Source organism: Urocitellus parryii, chromosome 10 (genome assembly GCF_045843805.1).
Source record: "Urocitellus parryii isolate mUroPar1 chromosome 10, mUroPar1.hap1, whole genome shotgun sequence".
Lineage (NCBI taxonomy): Eukaryota > Metazoa > Chordata > Mammalia > Rodentia > Sciuridae > Urocitellus > Urocitellus parryii.
The window spans coordinates 83,897,525-83,922,626 of record NC_135540.1 but is presented as its reverse complement, the minus strand read 5'-3'; the positions used below and the strand labels follow the sequence as shown (position 1 = coordinate 83,922,626).

Sequence of the window (25,102 nt, the reverse complement as noted above, 5' to 3'; positions counted from 1 at the left end):
CTAGATGATTTGTCTGATCAGTAAATCTCAAAGAGTAGTGTGCTTGATTGTCCCAGGTTGTGAATACAAGATAACAAATTCACATTTTTCCTATATGGTTCCTGTCTAAACCAAGAGAACATAAACCCAAATAGGAAAAAAAAATATTTCTACAGTTGAAAGTACCTATTTACAAATACTATACATAATAATGGTATCTACTAAGACATTCTAGAAACCATGACTTTAATTTGCCAATTTTTATATAACCAAGAGCAAAATAATTCTTTTGAGAGAAAAGACCTTATCTAACCTTACTTTACCATAAGTTAAGGAACCTAGGAGGACTTCTGTCATTAATGCTTCAAGTCCAAATAGTCTAGAAATTATATGATGACAAGGTATTATTCCCTCATTCTGCTTAATGTCTGGTTTTATAGACATATTTCAGAAAAAGAGTTAACAAGGGCCAGGGTGGCTATACCTCCCCTTTGAGACCACCCTTTGCTTCAAACAAGAAAATAAAATACTAAAATAAACTTTTCCTCCTCTAAGTTGCTCTTGTCAGGTATTCTGGTCACAATGATAAAAAAGCTGACTAAAAATGCTTTTAGATTGGGGGTATGAGGGACCAGTGAGGAACAGCAGTAGGTTTGAATTAAACTGTTTATTAAACTTATTTGGTCTGTAAATAATGCTAAGAAAGAAGTAATTCTCCTAACAGCTATATTTCAATTCACTACAAACCATTTCTAGTTAAAGGGACTGGATTCTAAATACTTATTGAGTAATAAAAAGTAAACAAATGCTCAGCCAAATAAACAAAATTAAATAACATCTCAGTGAGGCAATGGCAGGACACTATTGTAGGATCTGTATTTAAAGTTGATCACAGGATACTTTATATTTGGTGTTAATCTTTTTTATTGACTTTCTTCAATATTGGGATAGAATGACATAAAATCCTTCATAAAAATCTGCAATGTTTATTGTTCATTCTTTCTAGTCAGAAATGCCCTTATTTCATTCTCTAAGCATCCTTCCTTCTATCCCATTCTACACTCTCATCCCATCTATCTATTCAGCCAGTCTACTTATCTACCCATATATATGCCTCTTTTCCACTCATTTCTAACTCTGTTCTTCTATTTCATTACTCTCCAAGCCAAGCATTTCTGGTACTTTAACTGTACTCATTTAGCCAGTTTGAATGTTGATTTGATTATTAACATCCATAATAGATTCTGAAGAAATTTTAACAAAGAATTTTAGACCAATTCAGATGATTGAGGAAGACAGCTTAGATTGATAGCCAAATTTTGTTTCTCTGATTTTTGTTTTTGAACAAGAAAAAAGTAACTTTAAAAAAAAAAGGAAGAAATAATATCTGTTTTCTTTTACTTATATTCATACCAAAACATTAACAGTTGTAGAATTATTGAACACTTCTTTTGGAGAAATTTTATTACAGGATTTCTGGGTTATACTAGCAGATTTATCATTATAGTTAAAAGGATAGGATTTAACCTATAGTAAACTATCATTAAATATAGAGGTGTTTCTTTAAGCTTACACTGGTGTGCCTGAAGCCAGCTAGTACCAACTTTTTTAGTACACCTTCACAACACTGCATTCAAAGGTAGCATTCTGGGAGTTTGGAATATGCTTTAGCAGAAGCATTTAAACCACAGAAATCAGCAAACTCTACAGATCAGGACTTCTTTTTCCAAGAAATATTTACCAGCACATCATTGCATATGAGTGATTAAAACAAAATGAACTATCACTGGATAGAATTATCTAATAGCAAAAATACCAAATTAGACTCAACTTCTAAGCAGCTTTTCCCCCAACTTCCTGATTACAAAAGCTGATAAATAATTTGTTTTCAGGAGCAAACACTAAAAATGAAAAAAAGGCTACTGGAGTTGTGAAAAAGCCCACAAATTTCCTTTGGTATTGTATTAATCCTCTCATGGCTGCTTATACCAAACCACTTTCTAAAATATTTATTTTTTCAGGAAAGTATATTAGTATAGACGCCTGAAATGCCAGAAAATAAAATAGGAACAAAATAAGAGCTAAAGGGAGACAAAGTGATTAGAAAATAGGCAATAAAAAAGGGATTAACTATAGAAAGCCACCATGATCAATCTCTTTAAAGAACAGCTGGCCCTGTACAATAGTCCTTTAATTTCTTTTTCTTATTTTGCAAAACCTGTCTTTTTCCTTTTTAAAGATGGAGTGTTCCAATGTATGAGAATATATTGGTATGACTAAATGGATATAAGATGTTATGCGTAACCTATAACCCCTTCTTTAAAAGAAACCTAGAAATTTTAAAGATAAATGTAAATGAAAAGTACTAAGAAAGTTTGTTATTTTGAATGAATTTATATGGTGTTTAATAAGTTTAGGGGCTGGGATTGTGGCTCAGCAGTAGAGCACTCGCCTAGCACGTGCGAGGCCCCAGGTTTGATCCTCAGCATCACATAAAAATAAATAAATAAAGATATTGTGTCCAATTGCAACTAAAAAATAAATATTAAAAAATATAAGTTTATAGTCCAGTATGTTAAACATGTCTGGAACATTGTAAACATTTTAGAAGTGTTTGTTATCATCAGTATTATTTGAAATTTGAAAAAATAAAGATTAAAAAACAAATTTGTTAAGACAATAACCACCACAAACCTATCAAAATTCCTTATATTTAGATGTACACTTAGACTTGACATTTTGAGAATCTAAAAAAGTGAAGATTATAAATCAATTTTAAGTACAGAAATTATACTTTTCTTGTCACAAGTTTACATTTGAAATACTTTCAACACCAGCACATAGGCTGCTACTCACTTTGAAATCAAAGGTGTAATTGGTGTAAGGCATCAAGTTATTTTCATAGGCGCTCTTAAGTTGGAAGCCATGTGTAATTCTCCCTTCTGAGCTTCCATTTTTTCCATTGCAGCTGAAGTTCATAAGACACTCATTGTACCTTAGTTCCTTGAAATCTTTATGGTTGTCAGCTACTCCTCCATTGCTTAAATATTCCACAACACCTAGCAGAGTAAAGAAAGGAACAGTACCAGTTAGTATTTAGTCCTTACACAAGTCTTTAACAGTTAAGACCTGTAGCCAGGTAGCTATACCAGGTTCAGAGTCGTTTTAATGGTTTTGAGTCATATAAAACCATCTTCTTTATTATTAAAAAATTTTTAAGGATATTTGCTTATTTCAGAACAAAGTATCCAGATTACCTAGAACAGCATTTCTTAATAGTTCCTTCAGCTTTAAATGATTTCAAGGATCTAAGCAACATTTACCAGAATGATCTTGACCTTAAGTGTTTTGGGAATATTATTCTAAACCTATCTATCTCTTGAATATTTTCCTATTCTACACAATCAACAACTTTGGAAACATAAAATATAGCATATGTAATAAAAAATAATTTAACAAAAACATTTTACATCTTCAACATTCAATGTTTAGTGTCAGCTAGACAACATCATTATTTTGAGCTAGCATAAGTTTCTCAACCTGACGCTACAAAGATTATTTATATGCCACAGACATATTATTTGACCAAATTATTAGGTGTATCTACAAAGATGAAGAGAATTCAGAAAGTACAGTTTCTAGTACATTAGGAAACATGAAAAAATTATCACAACTCTTATGATGATAATTAATAGACACTAATATTAGAGTCCTCTCTTCCTATTTGTGATCAGGATGACAGCAAGATACAATGAAGAAGTAATTAGTGTAATATCAGTATCAAAAAATTACAATTTACCTACTATTTATTATATGCCTATCTTAAGTGCTTTACAAACTTAAACCTCACAAACAACAACTCTATATGGTATATGTAAAATGATTATTTTCTTATTTAAATTTGAGAAACTTGATCACAGACCACACTGTTGGTTAGTGGCAGAAGTAGGATTCCAACCTGAAAGTCTCCAGTCAGCTCACTATGCTTGGCTGACAAATGACAGTAACTGGCTTAATGAAATCAAATTAAATAGGAGAAAAACTTATATATCAGAGCAATTCAACTCAGAGGATTAAAAAAAGGAGAGTATGGTTAAGGTGCCAACTGGCCTATTGGTCATAAAACATGTGTAAATAAAGATTTTAGTATTTATTTTCTAAAAGAGAAAGATGTTTAGTGACTTTTTTTAAACATTCCAATTATAGGCATTTGGGTTGTTTTATGTTTATTGTTGGCTGCTTTTTAATAGCCTAATAATAATGATAACATACAAAATTTAAAATATGCTTTGGTAATAATAAAAAAGTAATACTTTAATGTTTTATGTTTGACATTTAGCATCTAAAATAGAAAACTGAAGCCTGGAATCATGGTGTGTGCCTGTAATCTCGGTAACTCAAGAGCTGAGGTAGGAGGAGCACAAGTTTAAGGTCAACCTCAGCAACTTGGCAAGTTTGCGCCTCAAAATAAAAAAATAAAAAGGGGGCTGGGGCTGTAGCTCAGTGGTAAGGCACTTGCCTAATATGTGTGAGGCACTGGATTCGATCCTCAGTACCACATAAAAATAAATAAAAAGATACTGTGTGTACAACTAAAAATTAAAAACGGTCTAGGGATGTAGCTCAATGCTAAAGTGCCCATGAGTTCAATTCCCAGTACCAAAATAAACTTACTTACTTACTTAATTAATTAATTAATTTCATGAAACAGAAAACTGAGTTTTGCAGAGATCCAAAACGACAGAAGTCAAGATATAAATAGTTAATGGAGGTCAAGAAATAATATGATATTCTAGGTGTTTTGATCATTCTTCTATACCTAGTATCAGTTATTCACTGAAAATCTTCCAACTATTAACCAATGAATATTTTCTGGTTACCCATTTAGATCACCGTTCTCTATTATACTCCTTAGGAAGCTATCTTTATTGCATTAACTGCAAAACCCTTCTCCCACTCTAGCTTTTATTTGGATTTAGTCAATGGGCAGCACTGGCAAGAGATGAGAGAGAGAGAAGCAAAGTCCCTTCTTACTGGTTTTTGCAGCCATCATTCAGTTCAAAGTCATTGTTCCTATTATGTGGTTCTCTTCTATTATCTACTTTTTTATTTTTTTTTTACAAGTTCTGCTGACAGCTCCCAGACCAAAAGCCCCTGTGATTGAGTACTGTAACATTCATTCTTTTTTTTCCCCTTAAACCTCACCACACCTTTGGGAATAGTTTCTTTATTAAACTTTCCTCAATTACTTACTGCCCTATCCCTGCAATTCTCACTGATATACTTCTTAATTTAAAAGAGAAATTTTCAACTCCAAAAATTATAAGTTACAAGGAGTTACAAGGCTTTCAACTCAGAGTAAAAGCAAAACTGAAAACAAGAAGGAAATGATGTTATAAATACCTGAATCTGGCAATGAGTTAAGATCTGCACATAGCACCAGCGGGATGGAATTAGGATCTGCAGTTGGGCTGCCAGGCCTACTTGAGGCTTTCTCCAAAATGTTTTTAACCTCTGAGACAAACATCATGGTCTGGATAAGTTTCACATCAGAATACTCTGGGTCCCAATGCATGTGGGCATTTGCCACTATAAGCAGCTGTTTGTCTGCAGCATGAATAGGCTTCATACCTAAATTTAAACATTATTAAAAAAAAGATAAAGTTATGCTCTATGTCTCAGGACAAGTGGTATCTTAAAGTTTTCACAAAAAGATTCATAGCAGGGCTGGGGTTGTAGCTCAGTCGTAGAGTGCTTGCCTAACATGTGTGAGGCACTGGGTTCGATTCCCGGCACCACATAAAAATAAAGGTCTGTCAACAACTAGTATCTTTTTTTTTTTTTTTAAAGAGAGAGAGAGAGAGAGAGAGAATTTTTTTTAATATTTATTTTCCAGTTCTCAGCGGACATAACATCTTTTGTTTTTGTATGTGGTGCTGAGGATCGAACCTGGGCCGCATGCATGCCAGGCGAGCGCGCTACCGCTTGAGCCACATCCCCAGCCCAACTAGTATCTTTTTAAAAAATTTTTTTTTTAAAAATCCATAGCAATTTCTTTACTCTTTTCCAGGAATTTATACTTTCCCTTTTATTTCAATCTGGTTCTCAGAAGTCAAGGGGCTAAGATTCTGGTAATCCTAATATGGAAATTACTCTTCCAGATCGAGTTGACAAAGTAGCCCATAAGCTAAACATGACCCCACATATGTTTCTGTGTAGCCCATGCGAGCTAAGGATGCTTATATATTTTTAAAAGGAAGGAAAGAAGGGTGAGAGTTGAAGAATCTGTGATTAAGACTTAGGTAGCCTATAGAGCCTACAATATTTACTATCTATTCCTTTACAGTAAAACTTTGCTGATCCTTGCATTTATCTAAATACCCAAGTTAGGAATTATATCATGATATAATCAACATTTGATTATAATGCCTTGCATTTGCTGAGTTCTTAGTTTAAATAAGCACGTTGAACTATCTGTTGATTAAATACAACAATAACTTAGTGAGGCAGGATTTCAGTTATTAAGTTACATAGACTTTAATTGATCTTGCATTTCCTGATCAGTAATAAAAGACCACATGATATTAAGCTCTACAAAATAAGTCAATTTTCTACCTAAACAAATTTACTAACACACACCAGGATAAATGAGAATTGTGTTTCAGACCAGGCTTTATTACTAATTATTTTGTGTGGTCTTGGACCAGTTAGTTACCATTTTGGTATTCAGGTTCATTTGGAAAGTGAGAATTCAACTAAGGTTCTTTTTCCCCCATAAAAATCCTATTTTTAAATTCTGTCAAAATAAACACTAACATAGTTACTTTTCAAATGGTAGACAGGATAATATATTAAAAATTGTAAAAGTTGCCAAGTGTGGTGGCACACATCTGTAATCCCAGCGATTGGGAGGCTGAGGCAGGAGGATCAAGAGTTTAAAACCAGCCTCTGCAAAAGCGAAGCGCTAAGCAACTCAGTGAGATCCTGTCTCTACTGTTCACTACATAAAATATTAAAAATGTGCCCTTTGCTTTGGCAAAGGAGCTGTAAGCACTTTCTATATTATTAAATTCTTCTTCTAGGAATACAAAAGACACATATTTCAGGTATTTCAGTGAAAGTACCCACTGTATAGTCTGGAATTACTCTTCTCCAAGTTAAAAGGGGAGTAAAACTCCAAAATAAACTTGATTACTATCATATCGGAACAAAAGTACCAAAGGAGAAAAGTGATGGGAATGACATAAAAATAGATAAAATTTATAAAAATATATAACAAAGAAGAGGCTCAAAAGAAAGAAAAGTCAAATCTCACAGTTTATCCTTCTCAATGAAGGGTACACTGAAGGATGATGGGAAAAGGAGGTTACGACACATACTCAGGGTCTGAATAATTCAAATCAAACTCAAACATGAAAAAATCTTTTCTTCTGCAAAAAGTATAGGGAAAAAGAAAAGTACTGAGGTAGCCTCACTTCCTTCTTGTTCTTCCTTAAAACAAAGGAGTAAACAATATAACACTTGGAGGCAGGCAATAGAAAAGGGTAAAAAGAGGTCTAGATAACACAAAGAACATAATGAATTTCTGATTCTGAAACCATCTATAAATAAGCTTAAAAGCTGAAGAACAGTTCTGCATAGATAAAAATCTGCTCTTACCCTAACAATGACTTGAGATACAACAAAAAAAAAGAGAAAGAAAGGAAGGAAGGAAGGAAGGAAGGAAGGAAGGAAGGAAGGAAGGAAGGAAGGAAGGAAGGAAGGAAGGAAGGAAGAAAATGTGCCAAGTATTTAACCTTAAAGAACAAAGGGCTCAAAGCCAAGAAACTAAAAATATGGCTCAAAAGAGGGCCAAATCATTATAATTTCTAAATTCAGGCTAATCAAAACATTCTCTATTTCAAGGAACCTTTTGGAATTAATGGTATATTAAAAGACCTTACACAAATTACCTTATAGGTTAAAAAATAATAGTAATAATAATAATAACAGAGACCACAGAATCTCTCAAAAAAAATCCCAAGAAACAATGTTTCATAAATAAGTGGTGTTTTCCTGCCCATCTTCCTCAGCTTTCCTCAAAAGACAAGCAAATAACTTTGCAATAAGTAACAATAAGATCTCTTCACCTGCTTTAAGAAGAGTTGGAAAGGTATTTATTAATAAGAATATTTTAAATTGCACTCACCTGCTCCAAATAGTTCTTTGTGGACCTCTAATACCACAGCAACACCAATGTTATCTTTCGTCATCACTCTGTTCAGCATAGCTTCGGATCCATCTGAATTAGCCATTGCCACTTGGTTAAATTCCACTGTATGCTTCTGCACCAATGTGAATCTAAAAGGCATAATGCAAATTTGTGATTTAGTTATTTAGACCATCCCACAAAAAGAAACTAAGTGAAGGGGGCATAAGACACAGATACCATTCGTCATCTTTGTCATTTACTAGTTTCAAGTCGTCATGTGATACAGTTCTGACCAATGAGACATAAGAAGTCTGATTTCTATAGAAATTTTCTTAGAGGCCCCACCTAGCAAAGAAGGCATATATTCCTTCACCCTTTTACACCTCTGCATTTTCCAGCTGGTGCCATGAACTTGAACCAGTTCTGGTCTGCCTATTTCTAGACTATTTCTTATATGAAAAAATTATTCTTCCTTATTTGCTTAACTTTATTTAGATTTTCTCGTATTAAAAGGTACACATAATCTTAACTGTGTCAGTTAAGAATAATATCTATCTACCTATTTGTAGTTTTATTTCCATCACATCAAGAGATTAGCCAAGAAATTCAAGGACACAACCTTTATCTCAGTTAACGATAACAGATTTTTCAATCCTGCTTTTACTAAAAAGTTGTAATTGGGTTTAAGTGTTCAGAGAAACAGATTCATTCATAATATGAAGAAATGGCTCTCCCTACAATCATAGTTTCTACACTTAGAGTATTTTCTTTCCTTAGTTATTAAGTATGATGGATTGTAGGATTTGACAGAATTAGTCTTGTACTTATATTTAATAGCAGTGAACTTGGTCAAGCCATTTAACCTTGTTTAGCCCCCCCTTTTTTTTTTATACAGATGTGAAATACTTATAAATGTCTCAAACTACTAAACATGCTACTTTTTCACTAGGTGTTAAGACATCTTTGCTCTCCTAACTAAGCTTACTCCCTACCTTCTTCTTCTTAGCTTGAAAACAGAGCCACACACATACCCCTTCAAAAATAGGGACTAAAACTTACTATGCCACAGGATGCTGTATTAGAGGAAACAATATTCCCCCAATATTCCCCCTTCCTGCTCCAATACTGAGCTTCAAATGTGCTTAGAAGTGTAAAGGATCCAGTCATGTGCCTTTTCTAACCCTGAGTTGAACTGAATTGTTAAAGGGAATACATTTTTCACCCTTCTAAAGAAGTGATCTATACGCTCAAATATGAAGAATGAAGAGTTATCAAGGTGAAGAATGGAATTAAGAGCATTCTGAATAGAAGGAAGGGGTAAAAGGTTCTGAGATAGCATACAGCTTTGTAATTTAATGGGTTAGAAAAGAATAAAAAGGTAAGAAATGATGTTGAAGATGAGAAGAACAGAAACAACTAAAAATTCCAAGCAAAGACATTTTCAGATCACAATGCTGCTTTGTGGAGAATAGATTATAGGAACCAAAATGGAAATTAGGAATTAGGAAACCAGCTGCAAAAGTTTTGAGTTTATTTGGATGAAATATGATGCCTCAGACCAAGGCAAGAGAAATGAAGAACAGTGAGCAGATTCAAAAAACATTCGAGCAGGGTATGGAGGGGCACACCTGTAATCCCAGTGGCTCAGGAGGCTGAGGCAGGAGGATCACAAATTCAAATCTAGCCTCAGCAACTTGGTAAGCCCCTGAGCAACTCAGCAAGACAATGTCTCTAGATAAAATCTAAAAAAGGCCTGGCACTGTGGTTCAGTGGCAAAGTGTCCCTGGATTCAATCCCCAGTTTAAAAAAAAAACAAAAACATAAAAACAACCATTTGATAGACAGAATTAACCATTCTCCAAATCAGAGTGATTCATTTTTAAACAATTTATAGTGTGATTCCAAACACACTAAAGCAATATTATGTTAGAGTAAATCAATCACTGAACACAATCAACCTGTTTTGAGGACTAGAAAAACTTGAAATTAAAGGGTATAGATGATAATCACAGTCTTATATCTGTCCCAGCTACATAGGAGGCTGATTTGGGTCTAGGATTTCAAGGCCAGTCTAGGCAACATAGCAAGACCCTTCTCTTAAACTAAATAAACAGATTCATTATAGATTATTTACCTACTCTATGTTGAACATTTAAGTTACTTTTGATATGAGCCAATGATGTAAGCTTTGCACATATTCTTCTGTATTCCCAGGTGATTTTTCAATCCCTCCTTTTCTTCTGTTAATAATGTAAGAGCAGCAAACTATCTCTATTATGTATCATTTCATGAGTATCCACTGATTATAGATTACCCACATTCAGATTATATCAAGAGCACATTGAAACTTCATTCTTTTTTCTAACAGATTAAATATACTCACCAGCTTTTGGGCATTTTTAAATGTGATGTACATGCATTCTATTTTTCCTCAAATAATTAAAATTCTCAACAGAAAAAAATAACAATAAATAAAAGCTACCCATTATTGAGGGTCTACTCTATCAAAATCTGTGTTAAGTACTTTATGATCTTTATGATGTTAGTTAGTCCTAAAATTTTCACATGGAGATATACTGCTCAGATTCTTCATCTACCCTTCAGGGAATTTGTCTGTTGTGTGCCCTCAAAATCATGTACTCAGCACAAACATCCAATGGAAAAATCAAAAGCAAAAATAAAGGCAGGCATGGTGGTGCATCACCTATAATCTCAGCAGCTGGCTCAGAAGGCTGAGGCTGGAGAATTGCAAGTTCAAAGGCAGCCTCAGCAAAAGCGAAGCACTAAGCAACTCATTGAGACCCTGTCTATAAATAAAATATTAAATAGGGCTGGGGATATGGCAAAGTGGTCGAGTGCCTGAGTTCAATCCCTGGTACCCACCCACCTCCCCCCCCCAAAAAAAAAGCAAAAATAAAGGTCTTGCAATTTTAGCCCATGTCCATGGTTTAATTCTCATAGGGCATATTAGCTTCAAAGCTCCTGGGGGATCATTTCCACTTCTCTAGATGTGAAATTCTGCTTCCTCCCTTTCTTTTCCACAAATGTTGATTCCTAATATACTCCAGAATGACAAATTATCTCAGAGTCTTCTTTCTGGAAACCCAAATTGTAATATGATAAATTACTATTACCATTACAAAGATGAAGAAAATTGAGGCTAGGCAAATCTTTTTGCAAAATAAGATGGTTTATCTATCTCTAAAATCTCAGAACTTTTCCTACATTCCAATATTCATAACAGATCACCCATGCCAGTTTTCTAGACACACTTTTACAGGACCTTTAACATCATGGATATAATTATTTTCATTTAGAAACCTAACTAGTTAAAATAGTTTAATGACTCTCGGTTTACCAATCTTACCTTTTTGATTTTCCATTCTCCTCTTCACTGGTCTTAATCCTACTTTGAAGATAATGTTCCTTCAATAAGATCATGAAAGCAAAATAGAAACTGTATAGCTCTGGTTTTTCTTTTTTTTTTCATCTTTTTTTCTTTTTTAAAAGGGGAGTAGCTTTGTATCTTTGACAATAGACAGCTAGTTCTCATACATATTAACTGACTGAAATTTTTTTAAATGGTGACAGGGACATGGGTTACCAAAGCACAGAGTGTGTTTGGTGAATCTTTATTCTCATTATGTTTTCTGGACAACCACACATGGATATGATCTATTCCTTTGGCTCAGACTTTATTGAGCCTGTTATCAGGAAGTTTAAACTCCCATTTTAAACTCCCATCTCCTTCACGGCAAACTTCCTGATCTGAGTGTCCAAGTAGCATGCTGCTTGAAGCCCACTCCATGGATGTGCTTATGAATGCTGATGTTATATTCCTGAATCAAAACCTCAAGCGGCAGAAGGGCCGTTATTCTTCTTGCCACCATTTTTCTTTGCAGGTTCCACTCTGCTGGGCCCAGGTGGGAAAGGAAGAGCAGCTATTTTTCCTTATTCAATTAGTATTTACACAATCACAGTGGGTCTATCCTTTGTTATTTATACAGCATACTGAAACTTAAAATACCCTCCTTGTTGAGTGTTTTCCTTAGCACTTCTACCAAGTCTTTGGTTTTTCTTAATTTTCTTGGCAGTGACTATAGTTTCTTAAAACTGTTTTTAAAAATATGCTTTTCTTCATTTAGAAAACAATTCTTTTAAAATGAATCCTGAATATAGTTATTTGTTTTATTAGATGTTTCCAACTTTCTTTGTTGGTATAATTTACGACAGTATTGCCATACTTCTAAAAGCTCCTAGTCTTCTTGAAGTATCTTCTTTTTATTGTCTTTGGTTTCAAGAAGTTCAGAAAAATAAAACTAGCTTTCCTAAACACGTGATTATAATTAACACTCTCTTCTTTGACACTGAAAAACACTAAAGCAAAGTGTCTCTCAAATCTTTTCACTAGCTTCAGCATCTGTTCTCAGGTAGTTGAGAACTAAGGAATCAAAGACAGTTCCCTTTTTCTACTGAAAGTTAAATAAGAATTGAATATGCTATTTGAACCTTAAGAATTTTTAGCTACTCTGCATTTCAGAAGAATGATTTCCAGTATTAATGGTGATAGCTATATCTTGCACCATTTACCTTTTTTCTGTTTATTTTATGAAGAAATCATTTTGAAATACATAGGTCTTCTTTCATTGCTTCTATTAGATGCTTCTTTTTAAATATATATATTGATTTATAGTTTTTTTTCTAATCACTAATCTAAATTCACCAAGCATTAGTAATATGAAAAATCTTAAACTTTTCTTTTAGTATTTAAATTCATTTATTATTTGTACTCTATGACTGGTACTATAAGCATCATTACTGACACTTTTTTCCCTAAGAATTCTTCTGCCTTTTAGAAAAATTTAAACAAAACTCACATGGGAATAATAAAGGACACAAAAACCTTCTCCCATGAAAAAGATTACTCAGTTGTGTATTCATATGCAGGAAGAATGTCCAAAACAAGCCTTCAGACAAAGAAATAACTCAATTTCTTACCAACTTGTGGTTTAAAAGTAATTTGATTGGCTATCATGTGACTAACGGGCTGGAGATGTGGCTCATTGTTTAAGAAACCCTGGGTTCAATTCCCAGTACAAAAAAAAAAAAAGTAATATTCCTTACCTATAAAAAGGAACGATGTTAACATAGTTAAGAAGACAGTATAATTGCCCATGAGTTGCCTCATACCCTCCTTTTCTGGATCACATCTATGTACTCTTAAACTAAACATAGTATAAAATACTATGAAAAATGTAACAAATGTCAAATTTAAAGCAATTTTCACAAATGAGGTAATCTTGAAAGAGATGGATAATAACAGATGCGCAAACAAAATGTCAAAAGAATTCTTTAGTATAGTGGTTAAAAGCATGGACTATAAAGTTAGACTGCAGTGTAACCATGGACAAGTTACTAAACCAGGGCATGCCCTGGTATCCTCATCTATTAAAACAAACAAAAAAAAAAAAACACAGGGGGCTGGGGTTGTGGTTCAGTGGTAGAGCACCCACCTAGCATGGGCGAGGCCCTGGGTTCCACTGATCCTCAGTACCACATAAAAATAAATAAATAAAATATTGTGTCCAACTAAAAAATAAATATTAAAAAAAACAGGAAATAGTTCTTTGCCTACCTTGGAGGAGTGCTCGCTTTAAAAATTAAATAAGACAATCCATATAGATAATTAGAAAAGACCTGGCCTATCATAAACACTATGGAAAAAACAGTAACTCTTACTAAAATTCATAAAAAATCTGGAATTCAGTATACTCTAACCTCAGACATAGGGCCCAGTACTAAATATAAACCAAAATGAGATTATCTCCACTAAAAATTCATGGAAAAGACAGGAAATTATGTATATATAAATGAAAAGGGGAAAAAATGAATAAAAAGTGTACCAAATATTTTTCAAATTCACTGAATTTATTTACCTAAAATAGTATGTCATACTGGTAAGATATTATGTCAACAAAAGTATTGACTGGCTTTGTTATAATAGGGACCAAAAGGGAAATAATGGAAATAATCACAAGCATATATATGTTTATTCTATAAGTAGATAATTCCCCATCTAATGTATCAACTCCCAATCAACCATCAGATTCAACATTTATCAGACTTCATGCAATTTCCACTGCCCTGTCTCAATTTATTCTTTTTAACTCCCCACTTCTATAAGCTCAGAGCCTCTCCTCTGTCCAGCCTTACTGATCTATTCTTATCTCTCTTGTGCATATTATAATTGTCCACTGTGCCTATCTCTTCTTACTAGATTTGAGCTTTCAGTGAAATCAGAAACTATGACTTGTCTATCTTTTTTTGTCTATCATGCCTAGTATGGGACCTGGCACAAACAAATGCTCAGCAAACATTTAGTGAATAAATGAGTAAATAAACAATGATAATTCAAATGAGGAAAAGGTTGAAAAAAAAAAATCAATGATTCTGAAAAAGCCGACTATCAGAAAAGAAAAAAAACCCAGATGACTTATTGGTAATCTTAAAAGGCAACAATTTTCACTTATCACAAAAACTTTTACTTTATAAAAATATATCTTCAAAAAATTATGAAACCATATTCAAGTCTACTTCTAAAATTTTTCATGTAATTTGACAATAAAAGCATAAAGAATAATACAATATACATCCCTGTTTCCAATATACAGTCTTTAAAAAAAAAAAAAAAACACTACCAACAGTTTTTAACTTCTGTAACATTTGTTTTTAGCTTTGTTTTTTAGGGTCAAACCAAAGTCGATTTTAAATGTGTAACAATTAAATAAATTTACACTGTTTTGCTGTTTCCTTAACTTACTTTTCTGTTTTGAAGAATATTGCACAACCGTCCACATGCTTTCTCTCCTGCTCAGACATGATTTTGGCACGTGACTTTGGAGAAAAAAATCCATCATATCCACGCTCCTTCAATGCTGGCAGAAAGAGAGTGAAGTATTGCTCTGTTTCCACTTCCTGAGATGAAAGAAAACTTGTTATCTAAATGACACCGGGAAACACTGATTGGGACATAGGAATATTCAACATTATGAGTAAGGTATAATTAAGTTCAAACAGTTCACATAATGAATATTATCTATCTTACCTTATTGTTAACAGCTGCCAAGCTGTCATTTAGCAAGGGTAAAACATGAAAGAATCAGAAAGGTGGCATGATTTTCTTATGTTCACACAGCTAGTTAGTAACAGGAGTAGGATACATCCCAAGTCTCTAGACTTCCAATTAAGAGTTTATTCAAATATAATTCACTTTCTCAAGACCGAGTAAGCTGGACATATGATATAGATTAAGGTGGTAGGTAATAGAACATTTTATACAGAGAGGTAATTTTTTAAATTATTTATTTTAAAAATAAATAATGAACTATGGTGGGAAAGAATGATACCCAAGATTGAGAAACATAAAATCAAGAAAAAAAATTTACTTTTTATAAATGTTTAGGTACCTGAATATCAGTTATCCAATCAATGGTCTCTAAAATAATTTCGATCACTCTTTCATCATATTTTTAACAAATCTTTCCAAGTAATCAAATATGAAGAGAATTTATGTTTGAAGGTGCTCATAACAGCATGATTTTATAACAGCAAAAACTTACAAACTAGTAAATGCCCAACAGAAGGAAAAAAATTAAAGCAATTAATATATGTTTGTATAATTAACTGGTTTTGAAGAATGTTAGTTAACATGGAAAATGCATTAAATACAATTATCAAGAAACAAAATATGCCAATAACCAACTTTATTTTGAAAATATACAGGTAAATGTAAGTTGGTAAGGGAATGTGTAGAAGAAAAATAGAAGTTTTAGCATAGCCACTATCTTTGGGGATATGGGAACAGGATCTTCTTGCAACATGTTTTATATTTTTTCAAAATTTTCAACTTTTCTAGAATGAACACTATCAGACAGTTATTATTTCTATAACAGAAAAAAGTCATCTTAAATTATGATGAATCATTCTTCAAACTATACATTATTTAGAAGGATGTGAGGCTGTTATTACTATAAATACTAAACCAAAAGGTAAACAGTTCAATAACTAAAATAGCCTAATTTTATTTGTTTCCTCCTGCCCCCCAATTCTATGTCCCTCTCAGTGTTCATAAGGAAATTTAATTTTTATAGATTTTTAAACTTTATTTCTCAAGCAACATTAAAAAATCATTAACATACTCTATTACAAAAAAAATATGTAAAAGTACCAGGGCATGGTGGTACAGGCCTGTAATCCCAGCTACTCAGGAGATTCAAACATGAGGATCACAAATTCAAGATCAGCCTAGGCAACTCAACAACACCCTGTTCCAAATAAAATTTAAAAGGGGACAGCTCAGTACTTGAGTGCTTGCCTAGCATGCACAGGTCCTGGGTTCAATCCCTAATTTACCCTCTGCCCAACACACACAGAAAAAAAAAAAAAAAAAAAATATATATATATATATATATATACACACACACACACACATGCATATATTTATTTATAAGTAATCATTTTTCTTATTAGGATATTCCAAAACAGAATGTATTTTTTTGAAACACCTTTAAGAAATGGTATTTGAGGTAACAGACAAGTTACTTTGCCTGATTTGATTATTCCACAGTAGAAATACATGTATCAGGAGCTGGGATTGTGGCTCAGTGGTAGAGCGCTTGCCTAGCATGTGTGAGGCAATGGTTCAATTCTCAGCACCGCATATAAATAAATGAACAAAATAAAGGCCCATTAAAAAAATACATGTATCAAAATATCCCACTATATCCCATTAAAATACACAATTATTATCAATAAAAAATATTAAATACATTTTCAAGCACTTAAAGTGCTTTGGAACTAAGAAAAAAAAATAAACGAAATCTACTCAAATGTTTTTGGCTAATCATTAGCTAAGTGTTGAGAAGAAGAACACAGAACATATTTCATTAAAAACATATTTCATATTTCATTAAAAACACATTTCTTGGGGCTGGGGTTGTGGCTCAGCGGTAGAGCGCTCGCCTAGCACATGTAAGACGCTGGGTTCGATCCTCAGCACCACATAAAAATAAATAAAATAAAGGTATTATGTCCAACTACAACTAAAAATTTTTTTAAAAAACAACATTTCTTCTTCATTTAAATTCATTAATAATGAAGTGTTATTGAATAGAAGACTCTTAAGGTCTCCCTCTCCAATTCAAGGGTATGCAACTTCAACTACTGGGCCTTTTATGAGTCAGTCCTTTCATCAGTATTTTACTCCCTTGGAGACCTAAGGCCTTAAGAGGAAGCAAGAAGAATTTTTAAAATTATGTTCAGTGTTTCAAAAAGTCCAGCAGACATTATACATTTCCTAAAATAAAACTGCATGAATTAAGGGGTGGGGGGAAGAATATCAATTTCAGTGGTGGTTTATAAAGTAAGGTAAAAAGTAGGATTTATAGTATAATATCTTTAAATGGTTATCTTTAAAGAAAAACTGTGGGCAAGCATTTTTTTTCTAGACTCTATTATACATTAAATTTATAGTTCTGAAAAACTGATAATCTTCTGTACATTTTTCTTTCAGCAATACCAATGATTTCTTCATAAGGTGAATTGTTAAAATGGATAATGGGTAAGACTTCAGAAAATAGTAAATGAATACAAGTGCATAGCTGTACTGAACAAAATAGTTTCCCTGTGGAGATCTCTTAAATGCTTATTAAAATTAACCTTTTGGTTTTTTAAAGACAAGGAAATAAAATAATTCCTTTAGAGTTTTGCTTTGAACACAGAATCCCAGAAGAGAATCTTCTTTTGTTTTTAAGTTCACCTTTAAGTTAAAGACAACTTAATTTCTAGTGTTACCTGAAGACTAATGATATCTGCGTCACAGTTAACAATTTCTTCCATAATTCCCTTTTTCCTGTATTCCCAGTTTAATGCCCAGGAAGGGCAATAGCCATATAGCTGCCGGGTAGCGTATTTATCACATAACACATTGTAACACATAACTGTGAATGATGCTAAGAAGTGGGAGAAAAAAACAGACAAAAGGGAGATGATTAGGCAACTTCTTCTAAAGCAATATCACATACACACCTGAATAATTACATACACATACCCCAAATATCATCATTGTAAAATGCCCAGGGGAGGAGTAAGATTTTGTTAAACTATATCTCCTAAAACTTCATTGGAATCCATCACACCATAGTTCGTTTATTCATCTAGAATTAGATCATTGATGTTAACAATTGAGATTGAGAAACTTTAAATTAAAATATCAAATTTTAAGTCACTATTAATTTTTTGCATGTAATTTACTTAGAAATTTTTTGGAGAACAAAGTTAAATTTTGGTTTCATTCTAATTAACAGTCTCTAATTTCATTACTTCATATTACAAAAATATCCATTCTTTTTCCTGGACTTTTTAATGTTCTCTGAACCAGAAAAGTGTGGACCAATAAAGTTTAGTAATCAGAGTAACCTTTTTACCCAATGTTCATTTCTGAAATAAAATTCTCATTTTTGAAAATGTCCTTGAACTATAAATAAAGACTATAAGCAGCCAGACATATGGTACATACCTATAATCCCAGACAGAGTTCAGGAGGCTGAAGCAGGAGGATAGTGAGTTCAAAGCTAGACTCCACAACTTAGTGAGACCTTAAGCAACTTAGTAAGATCCTATCTCTAAACAAAATATAAAAATGGCCAGAGAGGTGGCTCAGTGGTTAAGTGCCCCTGCGTTCAATCCCTGGTACAAAAAATTAAACAAAGAAAAGGACTGTAAAGAAACTAACAGCCTGTAGAAGATGGTTTATATCCTTGTTACTTAAATTGTTCTCTAAGGTCCAGCAGTATCAGTGATTACCTAGTACCCTCAGAAATGCAAAATCTCTGACCCCACAAATAACCTGCTGAACAATCCAAGAGATCCATAAGCACACATATGTTAAAGTTTTAGCAGTCCTAAGTTTTATAATTTTCTATCCTAGATGCCCATTAGAATTATTTTGTAGAGTTTAAAAGAGGGGGGAAATGCTGATATCTAGAGTGTGACTCCAGACTAAGTCAGAATATTAGGTTCCTAGTATTTATATTTTTAAAAGTCATACCAGGTTTTTATAATGAGCAGATACGGTGGAGAATCCAAGATAAAGTAATACTTAATTGAGGCTGGTTCCATTTCAGAGGATAGAAAAGGTATGAAGAAAAATTCAGATAAACGATCCCCCAGGTATCTAATAGTCATTTTGTATACTGAGGGCTAAATTTCAATTTGACTTATTTGTATTCTCTTATCATCTATCTTTGAAATGGTCTAGAACCATTTCCAAATCACTATATATTGTAAAGTGAGCACCCTGAGTTTACCTTACTCTGCTTCTCTGGGTTTGAAATGTCTTTTGGAAATAAGAAGAAGCAAGATAGACTTTTATTCACTCATTTTGTTTCTAAGACTTTTGTGAAATGAGGTTTTTTATAGAAAAAGTCATAAATTTTAATTCCTATAAAATATCCAAAATTCTTTATATTAGTAGTATGCCTGTAATTTTTAAACACAACTAAAAATTATTTAAGGTGCCCTTATCACTGCTCGTTCACACTTAATTACTATTTGGTACCTTTCTACAATGTTAGCTTAGTTTATCATAATAAATCACTATTATTTGTCATCACTTATTATAGACATCCCCTTATGCATCAGTAATTTTAAAAAGGCTAGAATTGTTAGTATCTTTTGTAAGCACTTAAGAGTCTCAGGGAAACACCATGAACCTGAACCCCCCCCCCCACACACACACACACAAAAAAAAATCCATACTAATTTTTCAAAAGAGAAAATCCCAAGAATACATTACTTTGAGAATTCAGCAACTATGAAAACTTATTTCTGCTATTCTTTTTCTTGAAAGAAATATAGCTATGTGATATTAGGAAAGCATTTCTTCAAAATTACGTCCACTCATATTCAAAGGGAAATTACTCTGAAGAACTAGAAAATGGTGTTTTTAGTATTAGAAAGCTTATGATTAATTACACACTAGGGAAGACCAAGTATAAAATAAAAGGCTTTGTAGAAAGCCTTGGTGTTCTTTTTACTTATACCACCAATGTGCGTCATGATAAGGAGTAACTGTTATTCATGATAACAATGACACAGTGCCCTTTCTGACAGGTTGAAACTATGGTTCTAGTGTGTGGTGATTTTAGAAGTATTACCCTAGGCATACACAAAACTATACTGTATATTATATTTCTCAGAGTTATTAAAATGCAAATAGAAACATGAAGGTTACACTTCCCACATTTCCCAATACTAAATAAAATAAATACTAAATCAAATGTTTTGTTCTGAATCTTTAAAAAAAAAGCCAAAAATTCATAAGCAGAAGGGCTTTTATATTGTTCAACATGTCAATAATACATTCTAACTGTGATTTACCCTTTAAAAATTATTAAAGTAGCAGTAGCAGTATTCAATGACTGGTTTATTCTTCTATCGAAACAGTGGAAATCTTCATTTAATTTTAAGTTGAAATTAATATGAGAATTATTACTTGTGATGAAACAAGTCATTGGAAGAAACCATAATTTATAATTTTATTTCAAGTAGAACTCCCAACCCCAAAAAATGTCTCATCTGTCATATAAGCATTTTATAAATGAAATTCTATAAATGAAGTTCTATAAACTGCTACTGGTCCCTACAGAGAAACAAAGGTTTATATTTTCTATATTATTACAATTCTAGACATGCTAAATTATACCCTTAAATTGCACAAATACTTACCCTGTACTATTTCTACAACCCTAGACCAGTATATTTTATTACCAGTTCCATTAAGTTAATTTATCATTAAGATATAGATCTATCTTCCAGGAGTTGCAACTCTGTGAAAGATACAAAATAACTTGTGCATAAGCCTATCTTAATATGGATTTTAAATATTCTTAAATTCATCTAACCATGGAAGGTAAAATGAGGCCTGTTAACTAGAGACTGTGAAGCCTAAATGGTATTCAAGTATCTCTGAAAAGAGTCAAATAAGAATGAGAAACTACCTGATGGCAGAATTTGGTCTCGTTCTTTTAATGTAATCCATGGCCTCGGAGGAAGCTGCTCTGGATGAACTAGGGGAAAAAAAAAAATTGTAAGCAAAAGTTAATTTCATGTGTTTCTAAAATCAGTGTTACTTAATTTATAAGGAAAAATCAACCTGGTTTCTATTCAGCTGTAATGGTCCACAAACTGACTTAAAAATCCAATGCTGAAATTTCATGAGGATTTAGAAACCAAAAAAAATTTAAGAAGAGCTATGAAGAGAACATAAAACATCAGAAAAGGACATTAGGAAACTCATTAATGGTATTTTCACTTGCACTTATGAAAGGTACCTATTTAAAACCTTAAGTAAAATCTTACTGTCTTAATTACATATGTAAATTGTGTTGAGTCAGCCTTGTTTCCTGCCAGAAAAATCAAAGCCATATAAAATTGTAACAGGCTGACAAATTAAAATGTTCAAACATCTTTAAAACAGGGGAAGGTGGGGGGGGAGCGCACTTGAATGTATAATAAAACTTGAATTTTCTAGTTTTTTTTTTTTTTTTTTTAACTTCCTGGTCTTACTTTATCTCTTTTATAATGTCAGTGCAAAGCAAAAGGTTAGAACTGCAATGGTCAAAAAAAAAAAAAAAAAAAAAAAAAGGAAGGCAGTAGTTAAACATTAAATTGCTCAGACATGGTTATCAATACCATGAACTAAAACTAGCCAATTACAATGTGAAAGAAAATAACTAAGATTTAACGACCTCCTTTTCTTCTTCTTTTTGAAAATCTTTGCAATTACATAACAAATCATTCAAGTCTGCAGATTTGTCCAAGGTATTAGTAGCTGAGAAATGTACTCCTTTAAAACAAAATCACTCCATTTTCATTCAGCTCTGGAAATTCTGACAAAAGTATCCCAGACCTTTAAGAGTGTCACTTTACTAATCATTCTGGTGCTCCAAATATTTATTTAAAGAATACTACTCTGCTTTAGCAACCACACTTTTTAGAGTAGAATGAACATTATTTCACATATTCCACATCTTGGCAGAAAGAAAGAAAAGTTATCATAACAAATCATCCAGCTAGTTCAATATTTTCAATCCTAGAAAATAATCATGCCTACTGGAAGTACCATTCCAGAATCACAGCAACTTGTCTCAAAAAAGCATTCTACAAATAGAATAAGAGTAAACAAAGAACATTCTAGCTCTTGAGATCCTTAATAGCAAAATCTACCTAAGCTGTTGTGGGTAAAAATCTAGAAATCAAGCTTCTCAAAACAAGTAATTAATGTCAACATTTTGGTGCTTTCCAAATCTTAACTAAAACTATATATCAGTCTAAGTAGTTCATCAACAACACTGAAAGAGCCAACATTCAATCTCACTAGTAACAGGAAAATTTAAAAGATAAGGCAGTATATGTCTACCCAATTGACAAAAAAATTTCAAATTTAATAATATCCAGGGTTTGTGATAATGTAATAGCTACTTGAATATTTAGCTGGTAAGAATATAAACTAGAACAATTATCTACGGAACAAATTGGTATCATCTTATAAAACTTAAAGCATTCATGTTCCTATGAACTAGAAATTTTATTTCCTGGATTCAGTCCTATCTGCTTAAAGCAGCATTCAAAAAAATACGAATTACCCTACTGTTTTATAATAACAAAAGCAAAGGTAAACAGCTAACTAATATCCATTTTTAAGAAAGACTTTACCAGTTAGAAGAAAAACTGAGACACTTATATGTTAAAGTGTAAAGACATCCAAGGAATCCTACTAAGAAAAAAAGTAGCAAAATGTATAAGGATTGAATATGATAGTTTATTAGAAAATATAAAACCATACTCTAAATAAAGTTACAGTACAAAATTTCTCCTGATATAATTTTTGCATGTAAATGGCTGCCCAAAAAGTACAAGGAAACAGATCCAACTTTTAAATGTGATAACCTACACAGAGGAACTGGAATTAAAGGTAGAAACCAAAGGAAATTTTAGCTTTAACAGGAATTTTAACATATTTTACAAGAAGAATCAGGTATTGGTGTCAGATAAAGTTAATTGTTTAAAGGTAAAACTGCATGGTTAATGATATGACAAAAGAAAGGAATAGAGAGAAGTGTGAGCTAATATCACATAAAATAAATAAATAAACTGGTGACCATCCAGTCTGCCAAAGGCAACATCCCCAGCAAAACCTGACTACCTCTTCATCCCACCCACACCTCACAGTGGCTGGCAGCAGTGAGCCAAGGTCTGTCTGTAGTGATGACATCAACTGAGCCTGAAAAAGGACAAGAGAATTACATGCAAAACCTCAATAGCAAATTTGTCTGTTAAAACGGAAGATTCAGAAAGAATCAAGGGCCTCTCAACAATTTTTATAAGTAAAAACAAATTCCCTTAAAAAATGAAAAAATAGAAAAACCCAGGCAAAGAAGTTATTGGGGGGGGGGGGTTAAAATAGAATTTATCAAACTGAAAAATAACCAAAATTTTAAAGATATTAGAAGAGCATAGTTACAGAGGTAACAAAAGATAAAACCAGTGACTGCAAATAAATTAATGGAACTCAATCAGAACAAAAAGAAAAAAGACTTTTAACAGAACCTGAAGGACTTTGAAACTTTGTATAACCAAAGATCTACATTCATATCATCAGAGTTCTGAAGAAAAAGGATGTGGGGATGAAGAAAGTATTCTAAGAGATAAAGGATAAAAGTTTCCAGAATTGTGTTAGAAACAAACCTACAAATCCAAAAAGGTGAATAACCTCAAAGAAATCCATACCAAAACAGACTAAACTTCTGTAAACCAAAGAAAATAACTGTCAACTGCAAATTCTGTAACCAGCAAAACTATCATTTAAAAGTCAAGGGAAATAAAGATTTTAACAGACAAAAGAAAATTAAGAGAGGGATGCACTTACAGAACTACTCATAAATAATAACTAAAGGAAGCTCTCTAAACAGGAAGAAAAATACAACAGAAGAAACAAAACATCAAAAAGAAAAAAAAAGGAATGGGTAAAATTAGGGATAAATACTACAGACTTTCCCTATCAGCTTCTTAAATCAAAAAATTATAACAATAACTATTCTGGTGCTCAGTGCAAGTATCTAGCATTTACTAAAAATGAAAATTAAAAGAGCAAATCTTAGTTGATTAAAAAACATGACAACTATATGCTGATTACAAAAAAAATCTCTCAAATACAACAAAGAAAAGTTGGAAATAAAAGAATGAAAAATTATATGCTATAATAACATTAATTGTTAAAAACCAGAAATGGCTACATGTTTCAAAGCAAATGCAAGAAACACAAAAAGTAATTCATTACATATTGAGAAAATAACCAATCCACTAAGATATAGCAATCCTAAATATGTATGTACTAATCAACAGAGCTTCAAAATACCTAAAACAAAAACTGACAAAGAAAAAAAAATCCACTTTTTTTTAGTTGTAGATAGACATATATACATTTGTTATTTATTTGTTTATTTGTTTGTTTATTTATGGTGCTGAGGCTCAAAATCACAGTGCCTCACACATGCTAGGTAAATGCTCTACCACTGAGTCACAATCCCAACCCCTATAATGGGCAACCTTAACATCCCCAAATCACCATTTGAAAGGACTACTAGATAGTAAAATTAAAAATGAGAATTGACCACCATCACCAAGATAATCTAACTTTTATTTATAGACAATTCCACTCAACCACTGCAGAATATTTATATTTATCCAGAGCCTGTGGAATATTCACCAAGATGGACAGTATCCTGGATCACAACACAAATTTCAACATATCAGAGAAATTTTTCAACTAGTTGCATGCTGGAATCAAAACAATAATCAACTGAAAGACAA

General features: G+C 32.6%; 1 protein-coding gene and 1 pseudogene across 3 annotated transcripts in view; both read right to left on the bottom strand.

Annotated features, from left to right (window-relative positions):
• The window catches only part of Cnot6l (CCR4-NOT transcription complex subunit 6 like), a 101,414-nt gene that overhangs the window by 7,728 nt on the left and 68,584 nt on the right, over positions 1 to 25,102 (bottom strand). For all 3 annotated transcript variants that reach the window (XM_026403136.2, XM_026403135.2, XM_026403137.2), the window contains 6 exons: positions 21,229 to 21,297; positions 18,023 to 18,180; positions 14,991 to 15,145; positions 8,168 to 8,319; positions 5,383 to 5,610; positions 2,836 to 3,038 (listed from right to left, as the gene is read on the bottom strand). In XM_026403136.2, the coding sequence (XP_026258921.1) occupies positions 2,836 to 3,038; positions 5,383 to 5,610; positions 8,168 to 8,319; positions 14,991 to 15,145; positions 18,023 to 18,180; positions 21,229 to 21,297 (965 nt within the window). The remainder of the gene's footprint in view (positions 1 to 2,835; positions 3,039 to 5,382; positions 5,611 to 8,167; positions 8,320 to 14,990; positions 15,146 to 18,022; positions 18,181 to 21,228; positions 21,298 to 25,102) is intronic.
• LOC113192896 (large ribosomal subunit protein eL31 pseudogene) lies at positions 11,713 to 13,205 on the bottom strand (annotated as a pseudogene).